At 42.0% G+C, this 17,543-nt stretch overlaps 6 protein-coding genes and 2 long non-coding RNA genes across 10 annotated transcripts; all 8 read right to left on the bottom strand.

Annotated features, from left to right (window-relative positions):
• Nucleotides 1-13: 13 nt before the first annotated feature.
• On the bottom strand, nt 14-7,334 carry LOC130692829 (keratin-associated protein 19-2-like). Its single transcript, XM_059494289.1, has 5 exons — nt 7,279-7,334; nt 7,077-7,200; nt 6,721-6,897; nt 113-173; nt 14-50 (listed from the first exon to the last, which is right to left on the bottom strand). The coding sequence occupies exons 1-5, from the start codon at nt 7,294-7,296 to the stop codon at nt 29-31; spliced, it is 402 nt and encodes a 133-aa protein (XP_059350272.1). The 5' UTR covers nt 7,297-7,334; the 3' UTR covers nt 14-28.
• LOC130692834 (uncharacterized) lies at nt 2,296-3,142 on the bottom strand. The gene is made up of 4 exons (XR_009001573.2): nt 3,025-3,142; nt 2,788-2,938; nt 2,517-2,715; nt 2,296-2,444 (listed from the first exon to the last, which is right to left on the bottom strand). It is a non-coding gene; the product is annotated as an uncharacterized LOC130692834 (long non-coding RNA).
• Nucleotides 4,471-5,234, bottom strand: LOC130692835 (uncharacterized). Its single transcript, XR_009001574.2, has 4 exons — nt 5,157-5,234; nt 4,936-5,038; nt 4,725-4,875; nt 4,471-4,660 (listed from the first exon to the last, which is right to left on the bottom strand). It is a non-coding gene; the product is annotated as an uncharacterized LOC130692835 (long non-coding RNA).
• An 835-nt stretch (nt 7,335-8,169) lies between the features above and the next one.
• LOC130692806 (uncharacterized) lies at nt 8,170-9,709 on the bottom strand. The gene is made up of 4 exons (XM_057515887.2): nt 9,573-9,709; nt 8,999-9,266; nt 8,713-8,907; nt 8,170-8,630 (listed from the first exon to the last, which is right to left on the bottom strand). Exons 1-4 carry the CDS (start codon nt 9,618-9,620, stop codon nt 8,344-8,346), a joined length of 798 nt encoding a protein of 265 aa, XP_057371870.1. The 5' UTR covers nt 9,621-9,709; the 3' UTR covers nt 8,170-8,343.
• A 1,071-nt stretch (nt 9,710-10,780) lies between these two features.
• LOC132087800 (uncharacterized) lies at nt 10,781-11,533 on the bottom strand. 2 transcript variants are annotated; one of them, XM_059494291.1, is made up of 4 exons: nt 11,410-11,533; nt 11,186-11,333; nt 11,040-11,128; nt 10,781-10,952 (listed from the first exon to the last, which is right to left on the bottom strand). In XM_059494291.1, exons 1-4 carry the CDS (start codon nt 11,428-11,430, stop codon nt 10,890-10,892), a joined length of 321 nt encoding a protein of 106 aa, XP_059350274.1. In that variant the 5' UTR covers nt 11,431-11,533; the 3' UTR covers nt 10,781-10,889. The 2 variants fall into 2 exon arrangements, with proteins under 2 accessions (XP_059350274.1, XP_059350275.1); XM_059494292.1 differs by having other exon boundaries at nt 10,781-10,961.
• A 249-nt stretch (nt 11,534-11,782) lies between these two features.
• On the bottom strand, nt 11,783-12,707 carry LOC130692824 (histidine-rich glycoprotein-like). The gene is made up of 4 exons (XM_057515910.1): nt 12,615-12,707; nt 12,409-12,550; nt 12,215-12,338; nt 11,783-12,130 (listed from the first exon to the last, which is right to left on the bottom strand). Exons 1-4 carry the CDS (start codon nt 12,633-12,635, stop codon nt 12,067-12,069), a joined length of 351 nt encoding a protein of 116 aa, XP_057371893.1. The 5' UTR covers nt 12,636-12,707; the 3' UTR covers nt 11,783-12,066.
• Nucleotides 12,708-12,970: 263 nt separating this feature from the next.
• On the bottom strand, nt 12,971-14,104 carry LOC130692809 (uncharacterized). 2 transcript variants are annotated; one of them, XM_057515892.1, is made up of 3 exons: nt 14,028-14,104; nt 13,806-13,953; nt 12,971-13,729 (listed from the first exon to the last, which is right to left on the bottom strand). In XM_057515892.1, the coding sequence occupies exons 1-3, from the start codon at nt 14,049-14,051 to the stop codon at nt 13,149-13,151; spliced, it is 753 nt and encodes a 250-aa protein (XP_057371875.1). In that variant the 5' UTR covers nt 14,052-14,104; the 3' UTR covers nt 12,971-13,148. The 2 variants fall into 2 exon arrangements, with proteins under 2 accessions (XP_057371875.1, XP_057371874.1); XM_057515891.1 differs by having other exon boundaries at nt 12,971-13,735.
• Nucleotides 14,105-15,187: 1,083 nt separating this feature from the next.
• LOC130692812 (uncharacterized) lies at nt 15,188-16,431 on the bottom strand. The gene is made up of 4 exons (XM_057515895.2): nt 16,141-16,431; nt 15,921-16,084; nt 15,582-15,851; nt 15,188-15,508 (listed from the first exon to the last, which is right to left on the bottom strand). The coding sequence occupies exons 1-4, from the start codon at nt 16,246-16,248 to the stop codon at nt 15,349-15,351; spliced, it is 702 nt and encodes a 233-aa protein (XP_057371878.1). The 5' UTR covers nt 16,249-16,431; the 3' UTR covers nt 15,188-15,348.
• Nucleotides 16,432-17,543: the final 1,112 nt, after the last annotated feature.

Here is a 17,543-nt window from a genome sequence, read left to right on the forward strand (position 1 = left end):
CTCGTACGTTTTTTTCATGAATTTCTTCTTAACCGTAGTAACCGTGACCTCTGTTCAGAAAAATATATGAATATCCCCACCGAAGGCTGGAGCTAGTCTGCAATATAATCACCCGTATCCATGGTATCCTCCGTAACCTCCATATCCATGGTATCCACCATATCCACCGTACCCTCCATAACCGCCGTATCCTCCATAATAAGGACGACGGAGTGCTGCTCCAACCAACAATCCGGCAAGGAAGGGTCGATGGCGTTTAGGCCGCCCGTCGTTGATGGCAGTAACCGACGGGCGAAATGAATTTCCTCCTTCGTCTTCTATTGGAACAATTTCGTCACTGTCCAGACTGGAGCAGAAAGCGGCCAGAAACGTGGACAACAAGATGACCTTTTTTGTAAAGCAATACGTCAAAACCGATCGCATATATCAATATGAATTCCAAGTAGACGATTAGAATTAGACTTAAATGTAAAAGAATTACCAAAACTAAGAGACGGCTGGACATTTTGTCGTCTTTACAACTTCACTTGTCTATCGTCAAAGTGCGATGCCGTTGACGCGCCTGACTGGGTTTATATACGCGATCGTTGGGGTACGGATGACTAGCAAAAAAAACCAAACAAAACAAATGTGCAGTGAAGTAACACTTGTCATCTTGTATACCTTTTAAATGCTTTCAATAGTAACGTCAAGTACCTAACATTACAAAGCATATACTACATAGACACATAGGTTTACGCAAGAGAACCGTAAATCATCAACGGTCCATTTAAATCTTAAGCCATGACGAAGCTGGTCTGTACTTGCCGTAGTACCGGATGGACATTTTGTATGATTTTTTGTTCCATACAGTATGATGCTGATGAAAGATTCTTCAAATAAACATCCTGAGGGATAAGGGACTTTCCCTTTTATTTGTTGAAGATTTGGGAAAACCCCAATAAGGTTCCATCCTCCTCGTAGCCATCGGCAACAGTATAGCAGTTCCGGGTCATCGAACTCAGGATGGTTGTCACGCACATGACCCACTTTTGCCAATTATTATCGTGTATCATCATTGACCGCAGTGTGCATAGAGTTGATTTGATCGAATGTGACATATAACAACACTTGTTATTAAAGAAGTTTTCGTATCCAATCATTTATTGGTCACACCTTTGGATAAGTACATGCCATTTAAAGTTGTGGCCAAATATTTTGTTATGCACGTACAATCTTGCAATTGTGTGCGGAAGAGGTAAATCGACACTAGGAATCTAATGCACATTGCATCCGGAATAAGGAATAACGCCAAAGATGCCTCTATTTTATTGGGATGTTCATTTTCGTGTTCCTTGTTAGATTTTGCATCTAAACCGTATCTACTTATCTAGATTTAACGATAAAATATTTAAATAGGAAAAGTCGGGCTTATTTTGTCGGGCTTAACATTTCTATCGCACGCACTTTTATATTTTAAATTACTCAAAAACCATAAACTCTACGTAAAAACAAAGGTCATTTTCGTGTTCCTTGTTAAATTTTGAATCTTATTCATATATAGTTATCTAGATTTAATGATGCTATTTTTTAAATAGAAAAATAAATAAAAATTTTTAAGCCCGACTAAATAAATAAACCCGACTTCTTTTGTTTTTTAGGTTTAATTGGAAAACTATGAGGCCAATTGAAATATAGACTGGATTTTCGCGAATAGCATGCAATTCTGCATCGAAATCATATATTTATAGCCAAATTTGAAATTTGGCCAAAATTGAAAAAGTGGGAAGGCCTTCTCACTTTTGTCAAAATCGGTCAAAATCGAAATCTCTTAGAATTTCATGAAAATCACACGACATAGTCAAAATTAAACGCTGATTTCGATTATGTTAGTGGTTTCTTCGCTAAGCCGGCCGTTTTCAAAATAAACTAAAAAAAATGTGAAAAGTCGGGCTTATTTTGACGCTCGGCCGACAAAAAATAAGCCCGACTTTTTTGTTTTTTAATTTTTATTCAAAAACGACAAGGCTAATTGAAAAATAAACTAGATATTCGTAATTGGCATTCAATTCTGCATCGAATACATGTTAAAACACATGCCAAATTTGAAATTTGGCCAAAAATGAAAAAATGGCAAGGCTATATAGTCTTCTCACTTTTAGCAAAATCGGCGAAAAACGAAATTTCTTGGAATTCGAGAAAAATCACACGGTATAGTCAAAATTGAACGCTGAGTTCAATTATGTTCGTGGTTTTCTCATGAAACCAGCAATTTTCAAAATAAACTAAAAAAAATGTGCTATTTTGGCATTGCAATACATCGAAGCGAACAATTTATTAGCGCGCCAGTACGCTATAGCGCTAGATGACACATCATAGTTCTTTACCAAACAATAAAATCTACGTAAAAACAAATTTTAAAAATGTACACCTATATACGTCCCAAACGTCGGAAGCCAATGCAACTGTTCAAAAAACAAAAAGAAACAATCAAATTCTGACCAACGACTGTGTGGATTAACAAACTCTCTGTTTACTTTTGTGTAAATTAGCTGTGATAGATGTGAAAGTGGTCCGGATGCTCGTAGTCAAATTTCATGTGCCTTCGAGGGTTATGTTGGTAGATGGGTCTTGCATTTATCACCTCCGGTCGTCTGGGAACGCGAATCCGATAGCGTAAGGTGCTTAAATCAGCAGTGTCGCCAATGTAAGCATGATAGCGCACAGGTCGCCCTACTATTGCAACAACGGTGACAATGGCGTGCAACAAAAATAACAAACATAACAATGGAATCATTTTTTGCTTACCGAAAGGCTGCCTGATTGGATTTCTAGTAAATGAAGGACGATTAAAGTGAGCCCTGTAAACGGTGGCGCTAGCGTTCAGTTGACGGCGTCGACGTCCAGCCTCAACTGGTGAGGCAACCAGCAACAACACGACACACAGGAAGAGGATCGACTAATTGAAAGCACAAAGGGCACATAGGTTTCAATTACATAACACACAAGATGTATGCAATCAACAACAAACTGCGATCGTCTTACCAAATGATGGAGCTTCATCGGATAATTCAGTAAAAGAAAATTCAATGCTGAAGTACAGTGTATCGGGAGCTCGCAATACTATATGAAGCTGGCCTGAAAGCTGAACACAGGTTTAAATAGTAAAGGACAGTGCGTTCGAATTGAAATAACAGGTGCGTTTTGGAATGATCAACGAAGATCCAGAATCACGTGACTCCCGGACGGCATGCTCAATCGGTGAAACTAGCAATGTCATTCTATAGATATCTAGAACTACAAAAAGAAAAATACTATAGCGCAGTTATTTAGATAGAAAGACGTGATTGGCGTACGTGAATAACAACGAATTTTCTTTTCTTAATATTGTGAAAGCTGAATACGCACGGCATGTTTGCATCCGTCACGTGTGCCTCTAGTGACGCAAAACATTGGCCTCCCTGTTCCTACGTCAGCTTCCGTATTCAATTATCATCTTGCATCGAATGGTCTTGTCAATAAAAACAACACTAAGAAATGCCAGTCAGGTTGGTGGACATACGCTCGACAATCAATGGGCGTTGGCAGCAGAAAAGAGTGCGGACAAACTCTTTCATCAGAACGGCCTTGATCAGTTAACGACTTGACAGGTTCATTATAAAATTTCGCCACGATCAGTGGGTGGTTGCGAATGCCTGCATAGAAATGATACAGTAACATAACCAAAAAAATATACATAAAGGATTGGGATAAGGAACGAGTTTACGACCTCGTTGTTTAATCAATTGCCTTAAAACTATCATGATGTGCCCTTCACATAGGATTTAATAAACCTTGATATTATTCCTTGGCCTACAAGGAATTGTACGTGGTAAAAATTTCCAGTTGCGTCATTCTTCTTGCTGGGCAGATGATATGCCGTGATTAGCATGCTCACCGAGTGCTGGTTATAGACTGCTGATGTTTTTTATGACAACTAGGTAACGGAAAGCAAAGTCATACGCAAGCTTACGTAAGCTCGTACATTCCATGATGAATCCGGATTGTCGCAGACCGATGGACTTTTTCAGAACGACCATCAGCGGGAAAAGTGGGTCGATTGACAGTCTTCTGATCGTTCAGTTCTCATTTCAAAAGAATTTTTGAATATTTTGTATTATATTATGCACAATTCATATTTGCATGCCAACATACGAATGGCGTTGTCGTTAGAGAAGTGTTACATCACCAATTAAACGCCGCCGACAGAGTGGGATATGAGAAAATTGGTTTTTCCTTCTTCCCAAACCCATCTCAACATCGATCATGACGAAGCAGAGGAAGATGTTCGTCTTCTTTTGATGAGTTCATGAAAAGACTCGCCCTTTTTTAATGAGTCATTATTCCTGCAAGCCCTTAACAGATGCCTTTGGTCCTTGCAAGAAACCCAACTTTGTTTCCCATGCGTGATCCAACACTGAAAATGACTTTCTAATCGAAAAACCTCGGTGAAAGCCTTGACGTTGTATATGTCCCGATACAAATATAAACAATACACACGTATTAGTACAGCATTATTTTTTCAGATTAAAAGCCTTTAAAGAGTTGATTTTGTACGTGGCTTGATTGAATTTTATAGAGAGAAACTAGTATGGCAGTGTGGTTCAGTTGATTATGTGTCTCATGATGGCTCGAACTGACCCTGAAATCAAGGGATCAAACAATGTTACTTGAAGTTTGTTTAGACTAACGCTACGTTGATGTACCTTTCATAGTGCGGGTACACAAATCAACTGTAGAATATGAAAGGTATTTCGTCAGGACCGTATTGGTATTCTTCGGGGCGAAAGTGTCCTTTTATAAAGCCGCGATTGGGAATGCTATCGTAATGCCCACCTTTGTAATCGAACGGTCTGCCTATAGACAAAAAGCAAATTTTAAAAGTTAAGTTGCCCAATCAACTGGGTTTTTACGTACGTTTAAAAAGGGTTTGTAAAACGGAAGCATCAACCGCGTGACTATTCGGCGTGTCCATAACGGCTAGCGCCTGTAAGGACATTAGCAGGACAAACAGTCGCCACTGGAAGTTGTCGCATCGGAGAACCATAACAAATCAAACAGCGAGGGGCACCATTAACTTATTCGATTATCACCAACACTTGTTAAGTTGAATGAATTAGTGAATGAGGATAGCATACCTGGAATTTGGAGGGACGAAAACTCATTTAAGAACGTTGATACGTTGCGTGATTCTATCGGAAAGACTGAGGAAGAACTGCAGCTGTGAAACTCGTAGATGAAACATGTTGGTTTGTAGGGGGGTCTCCTGGTCCCACAAAGGAAGAGTATAATAGGAGAAAACAAGGAAAAAATATCATCCCGACAGCTTTCACTTTGCTGCGTATAAGACTAGGTCGAATAGATTAAAGATGCCAGAGAAATATATCCATATTTGGTAATTATTTCATTTGTTCTATACGCTTGTAACTAATCCATTCTCAATTTAGACTGTTTTGATCATTGCAAAGTTTCTGCCTATTTCGCCATACCGGAACTAAACAAAAATATAGAACTTTTTTTTTGCGAAACTGAAATCCCGTCTGGAATAATAATCACTTTGTTCTGGTATTGAGCGTCTATGCTGAATAATGATAGGTGACTGCCTTGCGTGCGAAATAACCTCAAGGACTTGATACCCACCTGTTCTATTTCAATTCACCCTGGCCATTGATTTTATATCATGGTGTCGGTCTCAATTTTCAAATCAATTTCAAGTTTAATATAACTGCTTTGTGTCCATCGGTTTTATGGCCGTGTCGTTAGCGATTGATGCCGACCTGCCGAATGACGCATGAGACAATGGTGGACACGCGAAGATGGCATCTGGAAGGTCACATTGACATTGGATGCGGAGTTTTTGTGCGATTTGCTTTTGGCGTCAGGTATTTGTTTTCCCTTCACACATGTTAGTTCCTGGTCGGCGTATATATAAGTCGTAAAGCATTTAAATCATTCCTTTGCGAGAAATGTAGATTGCCATGACGATGCTTGTATGCGTGACGGGCGATGACTGATGTTCTGCGGGAATGAACGAATCTCTTGGCCAAAGACTAACATCCATTTTGCCATTTTTGCGTGTGGGATTCAATTACATAGCAGTTTGAAAATGCACAGTTTCTTAGAACGTTTTGGCTCATTTGAAACTATGTAGGCTAGTGTGGGAAAAACCCAAACTGTTTTAGGTGCATTTAGACTTCTTGGTTCCATTACCTGTTGGTAGGCGACAACCGTGTCCCTTACTTGCATTTAGCCGTTTTAAGAAGGACCGTCAAGGCCCTAAGAAATCCAGAGCTAATGAAAAGGTCATCGAGTACAAAAACGACAACCACCTTTAAATGACCTGTGGTGCCTACGTGATGGTCGATTGTCATCCGGACCTCGGCCATCCATTTCATTTACGAATTTATCTTTTAAAAATGCAGTTAGTAAAGATGACGAGGCTATATAAGAAGAGCGGTTTTTTTTTATTTTAAAAAAGGGCATAGCCTTTATTTATTTCGTTTTGTACGTCAGAATCAATCAACGTGTTTCTTATGTGCGTAAAAGGGGATTGGAAAGCAGATTTGCGAAAATCTGATTTGTTTTTTTTGGGGGGGGGGAGGGAAGACAAATAATTAACGGATCGTACTTGTAACGGCAACATACTGATGCAAAGATACACTTAATATCGACATCGTGATAGGAGTTAACCATAGTAGGAACCACCGTAGTATCCCTGGTTTCCGTATGAGCCGTAGCCACCTGGACGGCCACCGTAATTGCTATATCCGTGATTATATCCAGAATATCCCTGGTTGTATCCACCATAACCACCGGGACGTCCACCGTAGCCTCCGTAATTTCCGTAACCTTGATGGCCATAACCTCCGTACTGATGTCCTATTATTTCGATAAACAATGGGAATAAAACGGTCAGTGCTTCACAATGCAAAGTCTTGTTTAATGTGAGTTCCAAACTATGGCAATATACATCTGGAGCACTTAATCATTAAAGCAATGCAATTCTATCAAATGTAACTAAGGTATTTATCTAATGCAATAAATCTTAACGCAAATACCGTAACCGTAGCCGGGAGAGCCCAAAGCTGCTCCCAGAATGGCGTTGACAAGTTGGCGACGTTCACGAGCGCCTTCAGCGACGCTGACGAGGGCCAAAACGGCAACCAGGACGCACAGACTCAACTGTTGTTTTTCCAGTCAGCCAATTGCGAAATACATTAGCATAAGCATTAAGATAATAAAACAAATTATTTATCTTACCAGGATGCGACGGCTCATGATGTTTGTACAGCGACTGTCTATCAGGATTGACGACTGTCAACTGATGTCTAACAGCCATCGTCCGAGGGCTTTTTATACTTTAGAAAAGCCAAGGCAATGGCCTCGTATAACATTAGAAAAGGAAAAAAAAAAACGGACAATCTCACCCGCGTGATCGTAAACAACACACACACACACACACAGTATATATGCGAGGTGTGTGGGTATGCTAAGAATTGTTAGGAAAAAACTCTTTGTCGGCTCATGGCTTTCATAGGGAAGCCCAAGGCAGCCTCGAGTCTTTATTTTTCTCAGTGGTAACTGATTTTTTTTAAAAGTTGAGTTTGATATTTTTAAGGATTTATTCCCTGTACCATCTTTCATCTAATAATGACACGACGTGCGATGGGAAATCTCTCGTCCCTTGTTTTTGGTGTACATGTCCTCTTGTGATCACGTCGGGATTCGAGAGAATTCTGCAGCACCTAGCAACAGGGTGTTTTCAACCTTCGTCGATGAGAAGACACCAAAGATAAAGGTACAACGTCTTTCAAGTGTAACGCAACAACAAACGAGGAAGTATAGCCCTGGGAATATCGAATCAAGTTGCATGTGGTCGCCAATGAGGTTGAATAAACCTTCGCTATCAACGCTATTTTGATAGCACCGCCGTACCAATTTCATTTGAAACGAAGGTGCAAAGACGCGGAAATCATTCGACCGCCGGTTGCTGGTACAATCATAATCAATCACCTTGTTGTTTATACACTTAATTTTTCGTGTGCTTGTTCGGCCATAGCCGGCGGATGGCACCGCAGCAATGCAACCAGGTATTTCAGCTATGCACACACAACATTCTACCTTGAATAATGCACGAAGCGATGCACACAATTCAAGTCCAAATTCTTTTGTATTGCGAAATGATTTACATTGTTTTAAAGTTAAATGCACTCAACATATTCCCCGTGAACCAAAATGCAAACAAGTTGAAGACGCGTCATTGCTTCCATCGCCATCAGCTGTGGCCACGTCTTCGCCCTCAGCTTGGGATGTTGGACGACTGGTCTAATCTGCATTCATTGAACGATAATAATGGTGAGCCACAGCAGACCAGTCGATCGGGTATCTACCACGGCTTGATGTAACACCGAAGTCTTGTTGTTTCACTGCGGACGATTCAGCACCCGCATCGACGGGGACAGTAGGAGCCTCAGCTTCCGTTTTCGGAGGTGCGTTTCCGCTCAAAAGTTCAGAATAATAAGCCGGATAGCTATTGCCAAAATCGGCCAAATCAGGGATAGAATCAGGAGCGTCGGAATCGCCTCTGTCTCGAGTTTGAAGAGGACGGTATCCTTTTTTGTTTTTGAAACATTTATGCATTGAATAAATGATTAGGTTTCCAATCAAAACGTCCTTAGATAAAGGATTATGTACCTGTTGACATTACACCGTAGCCTGGTGCCACAGGATAATAAGGACCAGCACCGGGAACGTAAGTTCCAGGCATGTAAGTACCAGCTGTTGGAACGTAAGCTCCGGGCCCGTAAACAGCACCAGGCATGTAAGCCCCAGCTCCGGAAACGTAAGCCCCTGGAACATAAGCGCCACCCATGTTATTGTATCCAACACCTGTGCAAATGGGTTAGCGAAATCTCTTTCAATCATCAAAGTTTCTTATGGCAGGGGCTTGTTTAACGTCTGCCAACTTTAACGTGTTTACCTGTTGTGTAGGGATAGCCATTGCCAGCGTAATTGGCGATACCACTGGCCAAAAGTGTTCCCACTCCAGCTGCTAATGCGTTGGTCACGAATCCACTTCCTGTTGATTCGTGTTTCTCTTCATTTCTATCATCGAACATCAACTGCTGGTCGTTTACATCGTGTTCGATTCCCCATCCACCTGTTGCTTCCTGATGCGGTGCTTGCCAGTCTTCACCATTGGCACTGGGTTGAGCCTCAACAATCACAAGCGTTGAAATCAGCGACAACTAAATGGAGCGAGAACAGATGAAAAACAAAAGACGGGAGTGATCAAAGGGGGAAAATGAACAGAACACGACAACTAATCAGAGTAAGAGGAAAGGTAAGGAAAATGGCGTGGTAGGCGTTGAAGCGCAACTTTGGTTGCCACTACTCCAATGGATGACGTGACATTTAAAAATGACAAGGGCAAAGGAGGGAACCACCTGAGGACATGGGGCGTTTTAAAGTCATAAACAAGTCAAGAAGCAGGATTTGCTGACATAGATGAAATAGATTGTAACTTCTACGGGTTGTTATGTGCTATCTTTTACCAGTAACGCAGTTGAGGAGAAGTGTCGAATGGTAGAGAGGAGCTGCATCCTGTCACGTTCGTTGACCTCAGTCGACTGGCAAAGTTCTATTCTGTTTTTTCGCCCTTTGTTGACCTCACGTTGGTCTGTGTACCTGTCCGCTAGTGGTGTGGACAAATGAACGTGTCGCTCATTCTTTATATCGCTAGGCTAAGGTACAACGACCTCTTTATTGGAAAGTGTGTCTCTTTTCTTTTTCCTCCACCAGCAGGAAATGGAGCAATCCATTTTCCATCAACAACCTCCATCTCTGCGTTGGTGAAAATGTATTCTATTGAGGGGCTGCCGGCTTGTCCGGGTTGTTCAAAACCATGCCTGTTCGACGTGGACAGGTTCTGGCTGACTGTAGCTCTACGTCACTTTGGCAAACAAACGTTTTGCAATCAAGATGGAGGTAATCTGGAAACGACAACAGAACAAACAAGAGAAATGTGTCGCATTAAAACTGTTGGATGGCATCTGAACAAGGTGATTCTCTTGTGTTTTCTATAGGCAAGGCTATAAGTGCAAAACTGCGATATCTTCGTTGATTGACAGGTGGCAGATTAGAATCACCTGTATTTGAAGCACGTGAACAACTAAGACGAAAGATTCCACTTGGATTCCTGGTTGCTGTTTGGCCCCGCTATATTTTGTTCTTCTGCCAATGTAATGGCTATCCATCACAATGGAAAAGGATATGCGAATGTCTATAGCACAAAGATGGGCATCTAGAGATTTTCGAACTTTGCCTTTCCTACGAAACATTTTCAAAGCTCTTAACATCGAATTGAAGGTCATGGTTGTTTCTCCTACCTGATCTACGATGAAAAATATATTTTCGGAGAAACTGCTGTTTTTTCTTATTTAAATGCCGGTGACAACAGAGGTAAATGCTACTTCCTTGTTTGAAGGTTATTGAATTTCAAAAGTGGCCTGTTTTTCTTTCACTTTTTGTTTTTTTTAATTTATGCACCATTTATCAAGAGGCAGTTGGCCAATGCTACTCAATTCGTTGTCGACTTACATCAGCATAAACAGCCAGAACTTCCGCTTGTTATCTTTCTACACATACTGGCCACTATATTCTTTTCACGGTGATTTCGAAAATGGGATGCTGCATTTATTTTTAGCTGCAGTTATAGTTAATGGAGTGAAAGAGTGCGGATGCATTTAGAATGTTTCATTGTGTAATCGACATGAAAGGTAGACGCTACATGGTGGATTTATAAAAATAAAAACTGCGAGTGATGAAAACGAGAAAAGATATACAAAGCAACGCTGATGATCCATCAACCGTTAAGGATTGCAACAGCTTGCTCTATTTAGCTGTGATGATGTTGCAGAGGAACGTGACTCTCGCTATCGTTCCTTAAACAAACAGAAATTAATGCAATCATAAAAACTTGAACGTGAATGATGTCAGCTCAATGAAGAGAGACACTGTACCTTTCGTGATGGCCACCAACTGGGCAGCCACCAATGCCTTTGATGATCTCCGTGGACATTTCCATAGCCATAGTATGGTGGCCGATGACCTATCAATCTATTCATCTAATCAAAAGATCGAAGTGCAAATTTTATTGTGTCTATACCGAAACCGTGGTGTTGGCCTGTCAAGGCACTTTCAATGATCACGCCCAAGAAACGCTGGGGTTCACGTTTATGGCGAATAACCGATCCTTCAACGCTGGATGACATTAAGGAAAGCACAATTCCTAAAAGAACAATTGCCAACCTCCACTATGAATAAGAAAAATAAGCAAAATGATTAGGTAATATGTTATTCCATCCCTAAACGAGTGAGTTCAGTGTTTACCAAACGGAAGGAGTGAATCATTGTTTGGGGTCGATCAGGAACGTCTTACGTGCGTATCACAATTGCGACTGAGTAGAGGCTGAGCTGTTCGATGACTTTCTAGGAACAGGAAACAAAAGGTTAGGTTGCCTCTCTTTAAGGCTTTCCATTCGCCTCTTTTAAAGTCGATTGGCGGAGGTTACACGGTTCAACTTCAAACAGTTCAGAGTTATATGGGTTGAGATTTATTGGGGGGTGACTAACCTTCAACTAGCATCTTCTTCCTCATTCCAATAACAAAACAAAGGAAGGCACAGGTACTCATTTTGTTGGGGGTTTCCAACCCCCCGCGTTTTAAATCACACAACACAAGTTGAAGAAAATGCGGATGGAATATGTGCTGAGGTCAGTGTGTGTATTGGATGGATCAATGAACCCGCAAATGTTGAATCCCCCAACTTTTGAGATGGGAAAGTGAGATATAAATAGCCTGCCCTAAAAATAGCCGAAAGATAAATGCATGAACTGGTAAGGCGTCCCTGGGCCGGTACAAACCGGATCAAGGAAATTGAAATGGACTGCACGATCGTGCAACAAAGATAAATTGATTCGGGATTGTGAAACGGATGTGGAAAGGAAACGAAGCTACAGATATAGGGCCAATCAATCAATTGTCCATCAATGATGGCCATGATGATATCCGTGTCCATGCTCGTGGTGTCCGTGTCCACCACTGTGGTGTCTGCACAAAGAATTGAATAACAAAATTACGAAAATGTAAGTCAATTCAATATTATTTTCTCTTGAAATGTCAAACGAATTTTACCCTCCATGGTGGCCACCGAAGCCAAAGCCATGCCCATGTCCGTGTCCATGCCCGTGTCCATATCCGTGCCCGTGTTCGTAATGACCGTGACTGCCATGCCCATGGTAAGATGGAAGATGGCCTACTGTTCCCAATAATACAGCAATTCAAGAACAAGTGACAACGCAAAGGCAAATATCAATGCAGATACATACTGTAATGCCTAGAACCGTGTCGTTGTCCAGGAAGTGCACTTCCAAGCAGAGCGCCCATTAATCCTCCATGAACGACTTGCGATTCCCGTTTGGGACTACTTGCCTCATTGTCAACGGCCAATGCAATAGCAACCAAACACAACTGAAATCAATTGACAGCAAGATGTTAGAATAATTGAGTTTGGTAGAGGGTTGTGAGTTCTTACCAGGTAAAATGACCTATTCATTTTGAGAGAGGAGGTGCCCCTAAAAACAGTGCGGCAGGTAAGACCCGAGTACAACGACCCCAACTTGTCGAAAACAACTGGCTCAAATCTTGAATGAACCTATGCAATTTATACGGTCGCTTTCAGTCCGCCTTTGAAACGTTGAACAAAAGCGAGGGATTGGTGCATCGAGTGATAAACATCAACCCTCGTACGTACCCTGTGAATTGGCAAGTTCAACAGAGGTCTTTGCTCTAGTTTGCCTTGTTGTTTGCTGTGGCAATCTCAATAACCCAGGAAAACGAAATGGATCCTGTGTAAAGGACAGCAATATTCATTGTGTATTTAACCTCGACGTATAAGTCAGCACACAACTCTCTTGTTAACTAGGCAAATAACGATTTCAAACGATAAGCTAAACAAGACGATTGGCGAACATGACAGGGTTACCTATCGCAGTGGTACCAGTGTTGGTATATCTACCATATCCTTTGACTGTCTGCAAATGTTTTGAGAGCATGATTATGGAAGATGTTAAAGAATATGATGACCGTGGCCGTGATTGCCATGCCCGTGCCCACCAACACCGTGTCCGCCTGTTCCATGACTTCCAGTTCCACCGTGTCCGTGAGTTACGTGCCCTGTGGATGTTGCCCCGTGAATGTGCCCACCAGTTCCATGTCCCCCAATTCCAGCGTGTCCGTAACCACCTCCGTGCCCAGCTGATCCTGTTCCGTGAACGTGGCTGCTAGTTCCGTGGCTTCCAGTTCCACCGTGTCCATGACCGGTGCCATGACCAGTCGATCCTGTTCCGTGGACGTGAGTGCCAGCTCCGTGCCCACCTGATCCGTAGCCATGTGTTCCTTGTCCGTGTCCACTACTTGCGTGAATGCCAGTCCCTAATGATCCTAATCCATGTCCGTGTCCTCCACTTAGCCCATGTCCATGTCCGCCTGAGCTTTGGCCGTGCCCGTGTCCGCCGTAGCTGCCGTGACCACCGTGGTGTGCGCCATGATGGCTGCCGTAACCGGGATAACCACCGTAGAAACCCCCGACAGGCCTGTGGCCATGATGGCCATAACTTCCCAAACCAGCCGCATAAAGAGGTGAATAGCCTGGCACTTGTCCATCGGAAAAATGAAAGATTAACACCGCAAGGCCATCGACGTGCTAACCACTAGATCGCCTTACCGTAACCAGGAATACCACTCTGCCCAGTGAGGACACCTTGCAATAACGCGCCCAGCAATTGCGGCTGACGTTTGATACGTGCCCCGTTCTCCGCAACATTCGCTGATAACGTCATTAACGGCAATGTTAATGCAATAAGGAAACCAAACTAAAAAAAAATGGTCTGTTATTTTCTGAAATCTGAGCTGATAAAAAAGAGAACATCGTCAGTTGAGAACTTACCATCATACAAAGAGGGCCGTTCATTTTGGGCAGGTCAGTGGAGCGTACACTGGGTATACAGACCTCGCTTAAAACTAACGCACAACTAGTTCAATTTTCTCGAGGGCTGTGCCAGTTTATATGGGGGTCTCGTCAACCAAAGGTCGCTTCCTTTGCAAAATAAAAAGGTTCATCCGACCTCGTCTGTAGCAGAAAACGGTGCGATAAAAATCAACGCGCACTCAAGCCCCAACGAAGGTCCACTTAACATACCAATAAACAAAACTCCGTTTATTTGCATTTGCAGTCAACGCTGATTGATTTGAACATTTTCTTTTTTTTTTTGCAAGATAACTGTGTAAGCATTAAACAAAAAAACATCAGCCCATTGTCCGCCGAAGAACTGCCCAGATGGATGCCACAAGTCCGAGGAGTCCGAACGTCCGTTCACTAGGTCGATCTGTTGGTATCGACGTTTCCTGATCAGCGACGACAACAACATCTCCCTTTGCGTCAGTAACTACGACCAACAGCAACATTAGCAGACCTAAGACTGCCTAAGAATATAAGAGGATCCATTAGCGAAAGAGACTGTACAAAATCAAATGGATGTTCCAAAAAAACCGTTATGTCTACCTGGCAATGGAAGAGACGTCGGAGCATGGCGTTCGTTAAATGTCCAACAGACAGAGGAGTTGGCGGTTGAATGCGGACAGCGGACTGATGTCTTGTTTTTATACGGCAAACATGCTAGCGTGCAATATCAACTCTTAATATTGACGATACCAATGACGGTCTAACTAAAAAAAAAAAAAAAAACCGAAAGAAAGACATAACAAACCGCGACCTGACGATGGGTGTTGCTGAACGTACGCGATAGTCAGCGAATAACTGTAAAATGTAGCCGATGCCAAGAAAACACAAAGGGCGTGTATATGGCCGGCTTTGTGTTTGCTTGCGGTTCCGTTGTTTTCTCGAATTGTTAGTACGAGAAGAAATCTGTTGAAGATGATGGAATGGCCTGTGCGTAGGGCTGATAGCTAGTACGTTTTCGGTAATTTGAGGAAGCCGAATAACTGTTGTTAATTGATGTAATAGATACGTCTAGTGTAGTTCCATTCGATTAGAACTCTAATCAATTCAAATTAGATTGAGCCATCATGAATTTGTGTATTGTCATCAGCTAGATTCTCTATTCGACGTTTGCTTTCTTGAAATTCAAACGTGTGCGCATAGTTTTGATTTGTTGCAGAATAATAAAGATAAAATTATAAATATCAAGAGTAAAGATAGTGCTGCTATGTGGTAATGCAAATGAGCGAATGGATGTCTTTGTTCACACCTAGCCGTGATAATAATAGCGTCTGTGCCCACCGTGGTAATACTGGGGGCGATACTGCGGCCGGTATTGATAGCCATAATTATATTGCGGACGATATCCGTAATGAGGTTGGGCATAATAACCGCCGTAGTTGTACTGAGGATATTCATCGTAATACGCGCTGAAATATCCAACAAAGGGTTATTCATTAAGCTCGTCTAAACAAAGAATAGCGTGATAAAAAATACCATTACCTGGATCTGTCGTTGTCCCAGCTGGATGACCAGCTTGATCTAGAAGCCCGGGATCGGCTGGACCGATAACTTGAGCGTGAGCGTGAGCTGGAACTCGATCGTCTTCTGGACCGGTCGTCGTCGAAAAGCCTAGCAAGAGCTACCCGTTTGGCTCTGAACGAATCAATTTCGATCAAGAACTGATCTGTCCCGTCATCTTTCGATGAAATGATGTCTTTTTCACTTTGATCTATCGAGGGTTTTAGTGGAGGCAAAGCAGTCGCACTCGATCTGTAAGAAGCATTCGTTTTCTGTTATACTTTGATCTGCATGGTGTAAATGATTAAAAATTGTTCTTACACCGGAGGATTGAATTGAATTTCATCGAAACCAATCGGTCCGTACATCCATCTGGCTGCTACGTTATCGTTCTCATCGTCAAATGAGCCCTCAACGAACGGGACCCATTCTCCACCGTCTGTTCCATTGACGGCCGTTGTTAGAACAGGTAACCACAATCCAACCTGAATGCAAAGAAGTTCATGTAACATCAAAAATGAGTAGAAAAATGTCATTTTACCAGGTAGAAAATTAAACGAGGTAACATCGTCGACGTTGTCTTTCTCGCCAACTGCCAACAATGAATGCTACGAACGAAATGTGATGCACAAGACAAACTCCTGTTCATCTATATAACGAGCATTGTTGCAGGCCCGTTTACAGCAAACGGCCTACATACATTAGTCAGGGGAAAAACCTAATAAGGAAATGCTTACGGAAGGGACAAAAGAAATCCCCCGGCCAAATGGCCAAGTAATAAATTATTCTATTTAAAATATAGATTTTAAAAAAAAAGACCTTAAATCATAGGCTTCCGGATGCATTGTTGTAGTCTTCACGTCCGTGCTCATCGTCCATTGAAAGAAGGTGACAGGTGCACCTGTGCAGGTACACTGAATCTGACGATCGCAAGTTCCGTTTTTATACGTGGTGGAATGGGCTCCTGATTCCAACGTGAAGGCAACTTCAAAAGAAAAAAAAATTAGAAACAACAGTTTCATTATCGATAAAAGACGTTTAAGATACTTGAAGGACCACCACGGCCATGTGTCTCGTTTTTATTTTTATGTCAATGGGGCGGAAGAGATGGCCCCTTCATGGGGAAGGGTTTCCTTTTTGTCCTTTGTCTTGGCGTGTCTGAAAGGCACCTTCAAAAGTTCAGTGACATCACAATAGCTCCCCCTTTCCATCAAAATTTAACGGACAAAAAAAAAAAAACTCCCCCCAAAAATTTCAAGTCCTGATTTAGCGTGAATCACAAGCTTAATCCGACTATCTCATTTCGTGTTTTCAAAATTCGTGACAACATGAAAGAATCAGTCAGAAAAAACGTCACCCCGCCCCTACGTGTTAATTATACACAATATTATACGTTGATCCACACATCAAATAGTAGACAATGATGCGTGGCAAATTCAAAAACCTACAATTAATGATTATACACGTAGGAAAAGCAACTGAGATTGACCGACTGTAGTTCAAGGAACTTTGAAGATCAACGACGCCCTTTGGCGCTTTGCCAGTTGCTTCGCTTAGATGGTTACATAAAACAAGGACGCATGTCTTTCCCTTTTTTGCCCATCTAACTGAGAAGAAAAAAAAAATGAATAATATATTTGAAAAGAAAAGGGGGAAATAAAGCCACCCATAGATAACATGCAAGAACAGCCTGGCTTTTCTATGTTGTTGTGATCGTCAAGCCGGCCAATTTCACCTTCCAGGCTTGTAAGCAAACGTGCGGGATGAATGACTCTTGTCGTGCTGGAGCTGTCTTCCCTTCAATGCTTACATTCAGCTATGAAAGAAATACGACAAGCAAGGGGAGTGAATCTACACCTTTAAAAAATTGGATGTCAGAATTCACGATAAGACTGTCACGCTCTGTGGTTTCCATTCACGACGACCAACAAAGCCCATCACCTT

The sequence above is a fragment of the Daphnia carinata genome, chromosome 3 (genome assembly GCF_022539665.2).
Source record: "Daphnia carinata strain CSIRO-1 chromosome 3, CSIRO_AGI_Dcar_HiC_V3, whole genome shotgun sequence".
Lineage (NCBI taxonomy): Eukaryota > Metazoa > Arthropoda > Branchiopoda > Diplostraca > Daphniidae > Daphnia > Daphnia carinata.